Here is a 17,110-nt window from a genome sequence, read left to right on the forward strand (position 1 = left end):
ACCAAAGGAAATTTCCTTTAAAAGTTCGGTTCAATATATAAAGCGGTTAAATTCCAGCCACATACAGACATTTGTGGCTGCTACTGTTTCCTACCTGAAGGAAAATTAGTGCTTGTGGAGGGATCTAGAGGAGCGAAATGTGGGAATTTAAGTTCATTCACGTTCCAGCCAGCAAAGCAGCGATTTCTAGCTACTGAATGGGCTCCCGGAGTCATATTGCAAAGGTGGAAGGAGTTACTGGATCCAAGTTAGAATCCACCACTCTTGAACTGTTAACCTCGGGAGCCACCAGTCATTTTATTCAAAGCATCAGCAACTCCTGTGATCCAATTTTAGGCTCTACAGGTGCATCAAACAAGGGAAAAGCAGCATACTCCCCACCCCTCGACCCCACTTGGCATATTTAAGATAATTTAAACTCATTCAAAACAGTTGGCTTCCTAGAGTGTAGTGTGGGAGTTCCTGGGGGCTCAAAGACCTTTTCAGGGGGTCTGTGGGGTCTAAACTATTTCATAATAATATTAGGACATTATTTGCTTTTTGTTCTTTCTCTCATGAGTATATAGTGGAGTTTTCCAGAGGACATGTGGTGTATAATGACATTGCTCTGGCAAGTAATGGAATCCGTGTTTTGTGTTTTCTAGAACTTTCTAAGGTGGTAGGTTGAGGGTATAAATATGCGTATTTTCAGACATTAACCCAGCTTGTTTGCAGTACTTGGACTATGCTTTCACTATCTTTCCTTATACATGCTATAATTTCTACAATCTCATTATTGTCCAATGCATTGTTTTGAAATCCCAAAGTTTTCCTTGCATCTCTTTGTAAACTCAGCAAGAAATGAGTATACTTTATTGTTATTTTTTTGCAATAATTTTAATTTTTTTCAGAAACTTTTCAAATTTAAAAAATTATATCTAAAATGTTTCTTTAGATTTCCTTATTCAAAAATAAAAAAAATCAGAGGTTATTTTTATTATCTGTATGGATGGGTCAGTGGCTTGAGAACGGATGGGTCAGTGGCTTGAGAACAAAGAGACAAGAAGACTCACTCTTTCAATCCAGCCCTGCGGCATCTATGTCCAAAGTAAGAAAATAGAACTGAAGAATATCCACAATTATTTGAAAAGGCTATTAAATTCCTCCTCTCCTTTTCCAACTACATATCTACATGAGGCCAGATTTTCTTCATATATTTTAACTAAAGCAACATATTGCAACAGACTGAATGCAGAGGCAGGTAAGAGTAGCTGGCTGTCTTCTATTAAGCCAGATATTGAAGAGACTTTAAAAAATTACAACAATGCAGCTCTTCTCACTAAATTTCTACAAAACATATTTATTTTTCCAAAAAATGTTACTTACATTGATGTATGATGGGTTAATTATTTTCAAAATAACAAATATATGGGTGCCTGGGTGGCTCAGTCATTAAGCGTCTGCCTTCGGCTCAGGTCATGATCCCAGGGTCCTGGGATCGAGTCCCGTATCGGGCTCTCTGCTCTGCGGGAAGCCTGCTTCTCCCTCTCCTGCTCCCCCTGCTTGTGTTCCTGCTCTCACTATCTCTCTCCCTGTCAAATAAATAAATAAAATCTTTGGAATATATATATATATTTTTAAAATTTGTCTTAATTTCTAAAATAATAAGTATTATTTTAGATAAATCAACAAATAAAAGGTTTGGGGGTCATCAATACTTTTACAGAGTGTATTAGAGTCTTGAGACCAAAACGTTTGGGAGCTACTGCCCTAAACTGAGAGGAACCTAGGATTTTAGGGAAATGGGCTCAAGTGACCTAAGGCATGCATCAGTTAGAGGAGGGAGGTGGTTCTTCTAATTAATTCCAGAAAGGGAAAAGAGAACATAGCACAGATAAAAGCCACAGAATTGCTATACCTGAGTGTCTGACGGGACTAGAGCAGAGCTTTTATAAGGGCTGGGCCATGTCTTTTCTTGAAGGAGTCATTTTTTGGACAGAGAGGCCTCCTAAGTAGAGAGATATTCTTTTTCCAAGTTTTTTGTTTTTAGTCACTTAATATATTTAACCAAAAAATTCAAGTTAAGTGTATCTTGGGTCACTCAATGTTATCCTTTTACATTCAATCACAGAATGAAATTATCAGGATCAAACACTATAAAGTTTTTTACCTGAAAGAACTGGAATCACCCAAGAGATGGGGAACGATTCTCTCTTCAGAATTTTTCTGGTTTGATTGTATAAAAAAATGTGGTATTAGCTTTCTTGTACTCAAAGAAGAATCCAATGATTTAAGGTGGAATTGAGCTTCAATTCTTAGAATTCCAGTCCAAGTAGTTTGTTTTGGAATACCCTCCATTCACCTTGACCTTCCTTCCCGTGCTGACAGGCTTGGGAGAAGTATGGCCCCCTGCTCTGAAGAGCATACACAGTGCTTCCCAGGCCAGATGCAAGCACAAGATGGACACTGGAAGTCAAAATACCACTTTCTTTGGCTTAATCTGAATTATGGTGTTCAGAGACATGCCTCAAAAGTGTAATATAGTTTCCAGAACATTCCATTAGAAACTGCTCCAGTGTGGGTCCCAAGGACAAGATTCTAAACATCTTGCCTTAAAAGAATGAAAGCACTACTCTGGACGGCCATACCCAGAAACATGCAGGAGTGACAGCTATGCAGTCCTTCACTTATGTCCCACTGTCTCTGGTCTCTTTTTTTAGGAAAAACTTTGGTAATGAGGTAGAAGCACTTCCCTCTTTTTATGGCTACACTAGAGGTCATATGAGCCCCACTTCTCAACAAATGGCGGCACTTCAAACTAGCGTCTTCTAAACCTCTAGCATTTCTAGAATCAGAAGATGTGAATGCGGTCTTTTATGTTTTTTTGTTTAAGATTTATTTATTAATTTGAGAGGGGGGAGGGGGGAGGGGCGAGGGGAGAGAGTCTCAAGCAGATTCCGTGCTAAATGCAGAGCCCAACATGGGGCTCGATCTCAAGACCCTGAAATCACGACCTGAGCCGAAACCAAGAGTCAGATGCTTAACGAACTGAGCCACCCAAGTGCCCTAGTCTCTTGATGGTTTAAAGGGGACATATAATCAGTAGAATGATGCAATAAGGCCTAAAAAGTTTGAGTCTCAATTTCAAAGTTAACAAAATCAGAGACTTTTTACTATAAGGCAGTCAGCTAATTAATTAAGTCATAAGGCTAGAATAAAGCACAATGACTTTTTATTGATGTTTTTGACATAAGGCAAGGTAAAACTAGAAGTTACACAATGCCACTTGTTCTTCAACTCTTTCAAATTGAAGAGAATAAAATTTTAGGGCAAAAGACCATGTTTTATACTTTTAAAATATATGCACAATAGATACTTAAATTATTTTTGAAAATTAATTCACTCTTTCAACAAATATTTACTGAGTGTCTGCCATGAGCCAAGTAGTGAGCTGGGCACTAGGCATACAGCTGGGAAACATAATGGTAAGGTCTTTGCCCTCAAGAAGGCCACAGTAACCACTAGCAATGATTCCATGTGTAAAATGTGGAGGTGCCAAACTAATTAGACGAAAGGGGACACTAGGGAATTTTTCCAGAAATCTCAATCATGAAAGGAGCCACATTCGTTTTCAAAGTTCCAGGCAGCAAGTGATAACAGTGTGGATTTCCCACAGGATGACAGTTGTGATCATTTGTGTTGGTGGTACAAGATGGCTGCAATACGTCTTGGGGCATACGGGAGTCACTCCCCATGCCCTGCGTGTGTGTGTGTGTGTGTGTGTGTGTGTGTGTGTGTGTGTGTGTGTGTGTGTGTGTGTCTGGGTCCTATAGTCACAGCCAAGATTATAACACAGAATGGTGCATTTGGAGAAAAAGAATTAATGAAACTTTTCTATGTGTACTGCCACATTTCTACCAGAATGTAAAAACATGAACTAAATTTATAATAACTATACTTCTATTAAATCCAAGGATAATTCTTTTGCTTTATGGAAGACTGGAACATCTTATGAGCATTGAAATAAAATCTGAACAGAATTATAGTCGGCTTTATTCTATCTGCTTCCCAGTAATTTTCCGTGCAAGGAGTTTTATAGATTTTCTTCCCTGTGAAGATTTAGAGATCACGTTTCAACATTTTGACTGTGTCCTTCAATAAAACCCCACATTAAACCAACAGTATACAGAAGAACTACTGGCTGAATTTACATTTTAGTCCAGCCTTCAGCAGAAAAAAGACAGACCAATTTGGTAAGGCGCTCTAGGTTTCAGCTCTGTATTTCTACTAATGGAATAATAATGATGGATGTAAGGATAAAGAGAACAATCACAACATTTATTGAGCACTTACTCCATGGCGGGCACTATGCTGTGGACTTCTCAAGGACCATTCAGCATAGTATTTCTACACCACGATAAGGTAGGTGGATAAGGTAGATGAAGAAGCCAAGCCTGAGAAGTCAAGAAGCTTACCTGTTTAGTATTGGGTAGTTGAGCTGAGGCACAACCCAAAAAAATCTGACAATAGCTACACAGCTCTGAAATAAATGTGAATTCTTTAGAAGAAAAATGCTATCTAAAGAACTTCTTTCAAGAAGGCCACAGTGTTTTGTTCATGACAAGAAGCAGCAAAGGCCAAGAGAAACGGACTTGACTAAGATGACACGCTCCTGAACCTGAACGCTGGTCTTTCCAACCCCACCACTGCCAACTCCCTAAAATCTCATCAAATCTCATACAAGGTTTCAAGAGCACTGTTTTCCTTCTTATTTGAGAGAGAGAGAGAGAGAGCGCACACAAGCAAGGGGAGGGGCAGAGGGAGAAGCAGACTCCCCGCTGAGCAGGGAGCCCAAAGCAGAGCTCAATCCCAGGACCCCAGGAAGGGGTCTGCTGAAGGCCGATGCTTAACCAACTGAGCCACCCAGGCGCCCTCTACCTTTTTCTTTTTTTAATGACTTTTAGTACCATGTAACCAGGGTCTGTATTTTCACATACAGTTACCTCCGACTCCATGATTGTTGTCTTCGTGTTTCCAGCGTTCATCTGTCCTGGGTCTTACTCATGGGTTTCCCCATTCGTCACAGCAAGGCCATCAGGTTAGTTATTTTCTTGTCTCTTTTTTAAAGCTACCTGGATGGACAGCTTTGTGCCCAAACCGTGAGAGAACACAGTCTCTGCATTTCTTCCATTCAAACGTGAACTTCTGAGTCCCCTTGAATCTCTTCACTCAGTTCATAAGGACTGAAGGACTAGTGATCCTGCATCAGTCCACTAGAGGTTTGGTTCAGTGAACTGAGACTAACCACAATCCACTTGAAAACACCACACCATACTTGGAATGTTTCTCCATTTCCAAAGCAGCATTCTTTTGTGGCTTCACTGGAGTTCTAAATAGCTTTGAGGTGTTAGTATAAAAGCACTTATTTTTTGTACTTATTTTATGTATACACCTTCTTTGTATTGGAATTCACTAGAAGCTACCCAAAAAACTGAAAGAAAAAAAAACATGCATGCTTAAAAAAGTCTCAACATATGCAGGAGGAAGATGATTTGGACACTAAGTATGAAGACAAGATTAGGGAAACAAATGAAGGAGGGGGGAGTAGAGATGTGTCTATTTGATTTTATCACTCACAGGGCCCTGTATTCTGAATATTCAGGCAGAAAACACAATCTACATTTTTTGTATCTATACTATTTGTATTATACTCGGAAACAACTTTTTAAAGTTTCAGATTTGGTGTATTTCCAAATTTTTCCTTTAATGAATGATCTTCCTCTGCCTTCCTTTAAGTATTTAGTTGTACTTTTAGCATTTATTACAGTGGTGCACTGCGTCTTAAAGGGCAAGCTTTTCAAGAGGAACTATTTTAGAGTCACCTGTTTTTGCTACACAACTATGGCATACTTAAAGACGATCCAAGTGCATTGGGAAAGATACCCAACCTACTACTAGGAAAGTATTTTGATTTAAACACATACACACAGTTTTAGTTACACATGAGATAAGTAGATGATAAATGAAGGAACAGTCAGTGGTATAATGTTAATGGATGATGGGAAAGCTCAGTTATCCGATTCCTATTACACTTTGCCTTTTTTGAAAAAGGCAGAACAAATGCTGGCAAGAAGGCATTCATGGTCCAAATGGGTGAAAAGATTCTAGAAAACACAGCTGCTATAAATATGTTCAAATAGCCTGGCCTAGGTTAATTTTTTTCCCAGAGAACTAAGTCTCCAAATAAGGTCTCTGAAGGCTGAGGCATCAGAGGTGCTGAGGAAAACGGAAGGCACGCTGGAATACCAGAGAAAGGAGATTCCCGTCTTTAAAAAAGGGGAAACAGGTGGTTCCACAAACTGCAGACCAATGAACTTGACATAATCCTGGGCAACATTCTGGGATGGATTACTAAATGTAGGGCCCATGAGAACTTAGAAAGGAAAGTGGTAATCTCCAGGAACCTGCACGGGCTCACCAAGAACAATTCATGTCAGATTAACCTTACCTTCTCTCATATTACAAAATAACTTAAAAGATTATGTAAACAGGTTGAGCAATCTAGATTTTAGAAGGACATGCAATAAGGTTTTCATGATATTTTGGTCAGTAAAGTGGAGAAATAAATACAAGTGGATTGTTAATTCATTCACTCATTTAACAAATATTAAGTTTCTACTCTGTGTTAAGCACTCTGCTAGGCACTGAGGATGGAACAGCAAACAAAACAGACATGGTCTCTGTTCTCAGAATTTCTCAAGAGGGAGAGTCAAAACCCCAAAACTCAAAATGTATTCAAGTTTTTGTAATAAAGACTATGAAGAAACAAAGGCAGGGCAGAGATAGAGAACAATATGAGGGAAGTCTTTAAATGGCATGATCAGGTCTCTCTGAGGAGGTGACATTTAAGCTTAGGTGTAAAGAATAAAAAGAATCTATCTTGTTATGTGGAAGAATGGGGAGATGAGAATTTCAGGAGGGAGCAACATGCGCAAAGGCCCTGAGGTAGGAAAGAGACTGGAGTGTTTGAGCCATCATGTGACAGGAAAGCAGTGAGCAAAGTAGTGCTAGAAAAGGTTGGAGAAACAGGCAGATATCCCCAGATAACGAACTGGAGAATAGGAATAAGGAGACTCTCGCGGCCTGTTCTTTCAACACTTTTACCAATGGTTTAGAATCTATTTTTATCAGTTGTTGGAAATCTACTGTCCTCTTGAGATGTCAATAAAAAAAAATGAGTGTTGGAAGAAACATCAATTTGGCTGACCAGATTAGTATCCAAAAAGTATAGCAGCTAAGGGCTTCTGTTCTGGCCTCCGACCTGTGTTTCCATCTAGCTCTGACATTCACTCTCTCTGTGACCTTGGACAAGTTACTTAACCCCTCTAGGTCAGGTATAAAAGACACGTAGAGGATTAGACACAGGCAGCTCAGGTAAATCTATGTCCTACAGAATAATCGATCTGCTGCACCAGGTTATATATGGTTTGCTAGGCCTGGAAGCTATTCTGGCAGCTTTCCCTCCAGTATTCAGCGCATCACCCAGCCTCTGACATAAGTGTTTATAGATCAAATGTGGACCCTTACATTTGTTTTGCTCATGTCACCAATTAACGATACTGCCTCTCAGACTGACTGTTGGAAGGATGAGGAATTTAGCACAGCCAAATTTTAGAAATCAACTGGCCTTCTAATCATCATTCAGGAAGAGACTGCTATTAAGACAATGTTTTAAAGATAGGATTTGCAAATTTATATCATCCACAATGTTGGAACTACTATACCAAAATATTTCTCTATTCCTGTAATGTCGTTAAAATTCAGTACTGTCTCGATTGCACCCAAGGGTACCTACAAAATCTTTATAGAATTAGATGATGAAGTTTTAAATAATTATTACTGTTCAATTCGAAAAGTATCTTAAGGGGTTTAAGAAAAGCCCTATAAATTTCAAATAATTCATCCTAAAAATAGGAGCAATGAAAGGTAGGAGTAAGGGCCTAATTATAAGTACTTTAAAACAGATGAGAAAAGATTAAACCATTTAGTGTAATGATAAATTTATCTGAAGTTAAAAAAATTCCCTAAAATCTTGGGTTTACAGTTAGAAAGGGATGCTTACTAAACACTTAGAGAAAGAAATGTTGGGTGGTAATATTATACATTCCTACGTGTAATCTTGACTATGAAATAAACATCCAATGCAGCTTTCACTTACTAAAATTAACGAAAAATCCTACATCAGTCACGATAGTGTGGGGCTTAAATTCACTAACTCCCTCTTCAATTTCACCTTGCCATCCTTTTAGCATTTTTGTCAGATAAAATTTGATGTTCCTTTAGATTTTACTTAATTTCCCCATTTTCTCTATGAAAGTGCATCTAGGAGTGACGAAGTTTTCCTTATTTGATCAAATATTTATTCATCTTTTGCATTAAAAATGTGCCTTTCAAAAATATACTCTCCATATTTTGCTTAATTTAAAAAGAGATAGGATGCAGATTATATTAAATGGGAGATACTAGCTTGGCTTCCGTATGATTCGCTTGAATTTGGAGAAACTATGACAAATTTAACTCAAAATCTCCTAGGCAAGCAAATTGCTTGCCTTTCTTTGCCACAAGATATGTTTTGTTTTTTTTTTTCCCTCTTGCAACTGCTCTCAGATGCACTCCTCAGTTTAATTCCAGTGCTAGCAATCTGATCGAGGCAAATTTCACAGGGCTTCCTGCCTCCAATCTCTCCCGGTTATAATCCATTTTACAGCTGCTGGCAGATTTCTAATATCGTCTTGCAGTATTAGATTCAGACATTTAAATGTCACAAACAACAGATCTTTCTACCTCAGTACTGCCCCTCATCAGTTGCTAGTGACCGCTACACTTTCCACACCTGGCCTCTCCACCCCCCCCTCCCCCCGGCTAAGTCCAGTTATTAGACATTCTTGTGATCAAACAGACCTGACACCAAATCACCCTGCCTCCACTTGGGTCATTTCTCTGTTTTTCCTTATCAAGCATGTAAGCAGGTTTTGTCTAATTACTTTTTGCTTGGTCTATTTCCAATATATTCTTATCATTACACATTTCTGTATTTGTCTGCGTACCCTCCTAGTTTAGAAGTTCCACAAGGCAAGGGATTTCCTACTGAAATCTTATTTTAAGAGACCATCAGTGACTGGGCCTTTGCACTGTCAGTTACTCTAACCATTGAATGATCTGCCTCAAAAGTTGAAGGCACATAAGATAAGCCTAGGTCCCTGCTGAATCAGGTAAGGAGTAGAATCTGGAACACATCTGTATACCGTCTCAAAGTAATTTGAGGCCTACGACTCTCTTCCTTTTTCTTTATGTTAGCATCTATCTGTATCTATATAAACTTTCAAACCTTTCGCTGTAAAAACTCATGAAAAAATAATGGAAGGGAACATAATAAATGTTAACAGCAGTCACCTCTTGGAAGATTACAAAAATGGAAGTCAGGAGCAGCAGGGTTGGGGTTGGTGATGGGAAATGATAGAGAAAATGATAATATGGACTGTTTCTTAAATTTTGGGGGGCACTGATTCTTTATAATCTTCAGTACTTCCTAAACATTCCATAACGAACTTGCATTTCTCACGTAAAAATCTACACTAAGATACACAAGCTAACTTGACATGGGAAGCATGACAAATTTGGCATGGATAAAATTTTAAAATTGAGTGCAAGATTTATGATTTCAGTATTTAAACTTTTTGAAAGGCAAAATCCTCTACCTCTACCAAATCCTTTAGATTTTCAAAAATATCTAATGATACAGAATCGTGAATTGACAAACTAAGATAAATGTTGCCATAACTCTCTCCCCCAGAAGAAATACTTAATCCCATGTAAAATTCCTAGCTGTTGCTGTCCTGTCTCTGGTTTGAAATACTATCCATATGGTGACTCCCCCCACCTCCCAATTCTACATTCATATATCCAACCGCCTGCTCAATGTCTCTGTTGGGGTAATTATCTCAAAACTCAACATATCCAAGGCAGAATTCAATTTACACCCTCCAATTTGCTCCTCTACTGGTTTTCTGAAATCTCAACTAATGGCATCACCACCTTTGCTGAAAATCGGTCATTGTTTCTTTCTTCCCATCTAATCCATCACCAAATTGTCAGCTTCACCACCAATAAAGGTCTCCTGAATCCGACTTCTTCCTACAACTACCATCCCAGTCCAGGCTCTCACCATCTCTCACCTAGATGACTGCAATAGTCTCCCTTATTTTATCCCACTATAGCCTATTCTCCATCTACTAAAAGCAGACCATGTCACTGCCTTGCTTAAAACCGTCCAAGGGCTTACCATCACATTCAGAATAAAATCTAAATCCCTTTCTATGGGCTCATAGTCCAAAGCATTCAGGCCCTTGCCACTCTACTTTATCACCTGCCATTCCCCACCACACTCACGGGACTCTGGTCTTACTGTGTTCTCTCTCGTCCTATAAGCTCATTCCTGCTTTGAGACTTTGTTTTCTTGTTCATCAAAATGCTTTTCTTTGATCTTGGTGATTTTCTTCTCCATCATTCAAGGTCATTATTCCCCAATGACTATAACTTTGTCTTGTACCCCAATGTATAACCTAAGATGGTGACTGGCACATGGGGTCTTCAATAAATACCTGTGAATGAGTGGTTGAAAAGAATCTAAATATTCATTCAAGCTTCCTGGGCATGAAAGCAGTTGTTCTGAATGATCCATACTTTTTACAATGACAACTCCTCCACTCCACCCTCCTCAAAAAAACCCCAACAACCAAGTACCTCCCACAAAAACTCCAACCCCAAATCTTCTTAGAACATACCACATTTTAAAAGTCTATGTTCTGTATCAGCTGTTGCAAAAATATGTAACAAAGCCTGAGCCTCATAGCTACGTGGTGTTTATGTATACACACACTAAGCATTACTGTCCCCTTTGGAGGCTTTTCACCTTGAAGTCAGCCCTTTGTGTGCCTGTGCTGGGCTACAGAGTAAGTGGAGGAACTGGTGTGAGTTTCCCTGTGTTAACACACTCCCACAGATGGCCCTAGAGTGCTGATTCACTCTCAGCCTTTGTGCCTCTACCAAAATGCAGCTTTATAGCTTTCTTTGCTACAAAAATAAAGGATTAGTCCACTAAGACCAATCTCAATAAACCTGACCAAACTAGTGTTTAGTGCCAGCTAGCAAAGGAAACTTGAGATAAAAATGAATAGCAACCAGATCAAAATGTCAAGTAAAAAGGCTCATAAACTCTGAATTTTGTCAAAGTGAAGCACAGAATTCTAGTTTCAATTTTTATGGCTCAAGCCATTATAAATCTTACATAAACCTTCCAATGGACCATAAGAACAGAGAGCAGTTTGTGGAGTATGATTATTTGGGCTCAATTTTTGTTGAGAAGAAATATACATTTAACAATGTCTCTTAATAACTATTTTAAACCAAGCTGTTTCTTCCTCAAAAATTTTTTACGTGTTTAGCCAGAAAATACTGACACATGCTTTCTTGTTGTAAGGTGACTATATTACAAACAAGACTGTATTGGCAAAACTAAACTTTAGGTGTGGATAACCAAATTTGAATGGTACAAGGATAGTATATATCTATAGAATAAGGCCTCTAAATGATTTTAAATCAGATGGCAATATTGTTTAAAGTAATATGAACATCGTAAATGTATAAATGTATGTGTATATATATGTGTGTGTGCATGTGTGTATGTGCATATACACAGAGAGAGAAAGAGAGAGAATGAATGAATGAATGAATGAATGCAAGAAAGAATGAGAATGGATAGGAATCAGACCAACCTTTCCTTGGGTTAATTACTTTACTATGAAGATGTGTCCAAACTTCTAAAGAATTTCCTGGTTTGTATTAAAATGCACTTCAAAAAGACCATGAAAACAAATATTTAGTTGACAGGCTACAATGGGATTCAGAAAAAGACACAGTGAATATAGACTAAGGTGCAATTTCATGCTGGTGGTTTTTCTTTTTTAAAACATAAGCCACTAATTTTTTAAGAAAAAAATTTTAAACCAAAGGTTGCATATTAATATTACACACAAACTGAAACATGTGACTTTTAGCACAGTGTATACATGCTTACATAAAACTCAAATATTTACACATTTAAAACAATTTCCATTTAACATATGAAAGTTCTGAAATACATAAAAGCATTAATATTTTCTATAAAACTACAATTAGAACATCAATTTGCTACAAGCATATAAAACATCAAGTGCTTTCTTGGAGTTTCAAGTTTCCTCTTTAAAACAAGATCTTGCTTGCATATATAATCTTTCTCCAATAGTCAATAAGAACTTTTTTTCCCCAAGAGATTATTTTCCAGATACATTATCAAGAAAACGGACCCAACAATTATGCAATATAATTACGTCATAACAACTTAATTGCACATAATGCTTTAAAGTAGGTTTGGATGACGTTCTCGAACACTTTGGTATATGTTCTTCAGGGACTTCTATTAGAAATAACAGGAATTATAAGTCCCCTCAATCCCCATTTTGCTTTAAAAATGGACAAGTCTTTGGTTAAAGTTCTACATTTTGGGCATTTACGATTAATAAAAATGGTCCCCAAACCAATAAATGGTGCTGATGGATTATCAGTTCACAAGACTTCATTTAACTTGTTTCTGATGAAGTGGAAGGCTAAAGATATTCATTTATTATAACATGTCATTGATAGTTTCAATCTTCCATTTATAAGCAGAGAAATCAATAGGTTAGTCAGTATTTCTCTGTTCGTTTTGTGTTATAATCCAAACTGTACAGTAATTTGCAGTAACTAGAGATACTGTTCTACAGTATATGTGATTACGATTGGAAAGATGAGTAGCATTAAATTTAGAGTTAGCTTACCGAGAATAAGTCAATATTAGACTGTACAGTAATTCTGCATTAACTATAGTAGGTTGTCAGGTAATGCTCATTTAAAAACCCCATACCATTCCATTTACAAGAGAAATTGTTGCAAATGTATAAAACAGCAGATATACAAGGAGAACACCAAACATACTTTATTAGCACAAAAAAGCAGCCATAACAAGGCACAGCAAGCAGAAACGTACATTAGCAGTCAAAGGGTTAGTGTTGCATACAAATATAGCTTTTCTTTTTTGTAGCCTTGGCAACAGCCATCAAGATGTAAAAGAACTTTCTGTAGCAGCAGGTAAGGAGACCAAGGAGCACTCACCAGTGGTACAGAGCACATTAACAAAAAGACACAAGAATGGATTTGACTAGTGCAAAATGTCTAGGACAGAACTGTAAATTCAGCTCAATACTAAGAAGCAAACACTAGGACTTGGTATTACTTCCAAAATAGCTCACTCAAGTAGTATTGCATACTATTCTAAGTGACAAAAAGGTGCTAAGTAAAGTTATTTACAGATACAACGGTTGTACAGTACCTTTTAAATCTGCAATTAGGGTTTCAGATTTTCTATTAGAAATTAACTGCACTGAAATTCTATAAATTGTATTTAAGCGATTCAGCTATGAGCGTTTACAACAAAGAGCTAAATAGTGCCATCCAAATTGTTCACTGCAGTTTAACAATCATCTCAACATCAGCATACCACTGCTGCTATCACTGGACTTGTCTGGGCATCTTCTAGTCTCACTTTCTTCATGGTTCACAAACGCATCATGGGCACAGGAAAAGATCCAACTTTAACTAATCAACGAGTAGACCGCACGTACTAACTTAAGAAATCACACACAGGACTACATTGCAGCTCTTCCCAATGTGTTTTAAGTTAAAGCACTCATTCAAAAAAATTAATACCTAAGGCCTTGAAATAAAATTCTACTACCAACTTTGTAAGCCTGAACTTTTAAGAGCAACTATTTAGAAAACCTGGTTGGCTTAACAGTACCTTTTGCAGAAGAGACAAGAGACTGACTATAAACTATATCAACACTTAAGTGAACTGCACTCTGCCCTTGTGGCCAGAAAATTGCATTTTTCTTTTTTCTCCAAGGAAGGCAGTCTTTATTTTTTGGACTTCCAAAGCTTGATTTATAGTAACTACAAACAGCACTACTTTTGGAAGGTTATAGAAAAATTCTTAGAAAAAATAACAATTTCAAACATTAGTCATACTGTTGAAATACTCATCCAATATTAATAATTTGTTCTTCAGTAAGAAATAGAATTCTTCATAGCAAATGCCCCCGAGTTGCTTCACTCAATTACAATAGTCATTACAAATCAAACCGTTCGCTCAACTGACAAAATGCCTTTGTAGCCTTACTGAACACCTGTAGCTCTGCCCTCTGTTGTCTCAATAGGCACCACGTTTATCTGAGGAAGTGACAGCAGATCGCATCTGACAGATACTAACACTAAGCCTACATACTGCACTGAGAAACACCTAACACTGATACGTGTGCTTGCTATAGGTGTACTGTCTGATGCACAGAAAAGCAGATCGAGTTAACGCCCACTGGGGGCGGGAGAGTTTACTTTGCCTTGACTGGTTCTCGTTCTAACCAGCGAACTCTAACTTTTTGCTTATAATGATACTCTTTCAAAAAATCCTGCAACATTGATGGTAAAGGGAGCCCATCAATTCCATCATATGTAGTGCATCTACAGATTACTGCACGGCAGATATACTGCAGGCTAAAAGGGAAAGTCCTGTTTAGTGATATAGTAAGCAATGGTTCAAAAAACATGCAAGAACTGGGATCTTTATAATGTTCCAAAAGTCCTGTTACAGTGGAGGAGTGAAATACACATGGGTCGTGGGCATCAAAACTAAAGTTGTGATTCCACTGTTCAATTCGGGCATGCAGGGATCTGTTGTAGCGACGGAAGCTCACAGAGAAGAGGTAGTCCTCTTGCGCAGAGTCCCTGAGCAAGAATGTGCCTTCAGGTTTCCCTTCGAGGAGGGCTTCTGCTTCGTAACGGTCCATCACTCCCCAGTAACAGGGATTCCCTGTAATCTGAAGCAAGTCGGGCACAAGGCAGTGTATGTAATCAATCTGCGTATGGACTTTCCAAGCTCCCTGTCTGCTAACATGGGTATGGCTGTCTCCAGACACCTGACGTTGCTTCTGCCTACGTGACTGCAGACACAAGGTGGTAGTGTCCTCTTCTGAGTCACAATTAGCTTGTGGAATTGCAGTACTGTCCCCACTTACTTCAGTCATTCCAGGAGCTAACTTTGGTCCCAGTTTATATAACGGATTAACCTGTGCGGTGGCTTCAAATGTATGTATTTGTGCATTGGGAGGAGGGTCAACCCCCTCTTCAATACTGAGCCGCCTTCTCTCTCGAAGCCTATCTTCTTCATCTTCCGTAGAAACCAAGGATGGATCAAACGTATCGAAAAATGTTGAGTGTGGGCTCACAGGGGCTGTATGCTGTTTAATCAAATGCCATTTTTGGGCTAAATCTGAGCCAGCAGGAAAAGGGCATTTCTCAAGCATTAATTCAGAAAGGTGTATTTTCCTTTTATTAGAAAAGAGGGGTTTTGACTGCTTGCTGTAAGTTCTCGTGGGAAAACACAAGCCCACAGTGTCTCGCAACCTCTGTCTCAGAGAGCGGCTTCCCACCGCTCTGCTGGACACGCTGTCCGTGTCGTGCGCGGAGCTTACACCACACCGCCTCTCTCTCCTCGGAAGTCCGCTTCGAGTTCTACCAAACTTTTTATCGGTATCCAATGAACTCTGTGTCTTGGTAGAACAGGAATGTTTTTTCTTCCCACCCCACGGTGCATGCCGAGAGTAGGAATCTCTTCTTGCAAGTCTTGCTCCTGGGGTGACACACGAATCATTATCCTTGTCAATGCTTATTTCAACAATTGGAGGAATTTCAGCGGCGCAGTTTTGGTTTCTCCTTGAAGGATTCTTGGAAGGGCTTAATCCCAGTTGTAAGGCAACGTTTTCTCTTAAGGGACTGCTTTGTTGCTGAGGAGCCAAGTCTCCTATACTGATGTTTCTCTCTTTCACAGACAAACATCTGCTGGAGTTCATGTCCACATTTTCACTACGGCTCCCTCCCTCGTGACCGAAGAGATTCTGACATCTGTATTTGAAGTTATTCCACATCTTCCCCACTTTATCCATTGATCATAAGATCTAAAGACAAAATAGGAAGAGGAGAAACTGAAGTTAAGGTGGTGTGTGCAAACAAAACGGGCAGTACCCGCCCCCCCCACACACACATTGGAAATTTCAGTGGCGCTGGTCACAGTCTTAAGGTTGCCGGTCCTCTGGTCTCTCGCAGCACTCAGGGCATCATTAGTCAGGCCAGTCCTCACTCCCCATTTCCTTTCAGATGGAATACTCAGATCTCATGGGAAACAAACCCTCTCAATTAAACTCTGGGTTCTTTTCCCCACGCATCAACCTGCTTTCATTATGACACTGATTTCTGTCTCCTTACGACAAATAATTCAGGCACTGCCTCAAGTATTACCAAGGGAAAATATGTTCTGTATTGCTGAAAAGTATCTGTATTCCACTGCTCCAAAGCTGAAATCAGGACATTTGTGTGACACATTAAAATTAGTTCAAAAATCTTTAAGTAGTGATCTTCCCAATTTCACTTACTGCTATATTCCACTCATCTGGAAATCTAAAGCTTACAGATCAATCATCACTTGGGAAAACTCAGTATCTTTCCTCCCTACTCTGCAATGTACTGAATTTTTTTCTGTGATTTTAAAGAAGCAGTTTGAGTGGAAAGGCAAATAGGAGGAAAGAAAGAAAATATTTAGATTTAAATGGGTGACTATTGAAATAAAGCAAGTCAAATGCATTTTCTGGTTTCCCGGTGCACAGAAAAGTTACATTTACACTACACTGCAGTCTAAGTGTGCAACAATGTACATACCTTATTAAAAAATGCTTTATTGCTAAAAAATGCTAACCAGTTTTCAGTAAGTTGTAATCACTGATCACAGATCAGCATAACAAATACAATAATAATAACAATGATAATGAAAAAGCTTGAAATATTGCAAGAATTACCAAATGGGGCACAGAGACATGAAGTGGGCAAACGCTGTTGGAAAAACAGCACCAAAAGACATGCTCAACAGAGGGCTGCCTTAGACCTTCAAACT

General features: G+C 38.7%; 1 protein-coding gene across 7 annotated transcripts in view; it reads right to left on the reverse strand.

The window, feature by feature from the left end:
• The window catches only part of SOCS5 (suppressor of cytokine signaling 5), a 112,145-nt gene that overhangs the window by 40,207 nt on the left and 54,828 nt on the right, over positions 1-17,110 (reverse strand). For 6 of the 7 annotated variants that reach the window (XM_027620822.1, XM_027620820.2, XM_027620821.1 and 3 more), the window contains one exon: positions 13,028-16,121. The exons of the other annotated variant lie outside the window; for it this stretch is intronic. In XM_027620822.1, the coding sequence (XP_027476623.1) occupies positions 14,499-16,109 (1,611 nt within the window). In that variant the 5' untranslated portion in view covers positions 16,110-16,121 and the 3' untranslated portion in view covers positions 13,028-14,498. Of the gene's footprint in view, positions 1-13,027; positions 16,122-17,110 lie in introns of those variants that run through there. 7 annotated transcript variants of the gene reach the window in all.

The sequence above is a fragment of the Zalophus californianus genome, chromosome 8, assembly GCF_009762305.2.
Source record: "Zalophus californianus isolate mZalCal1 chromosome 8, mZalCal1.pri.v2, whole genome shotgun sequence".
NCBI lineage: Eukaryota > Metazoa > Chordata > Mammalia > Carnivora > Otariidae > Zalophus > Zalophus californianus.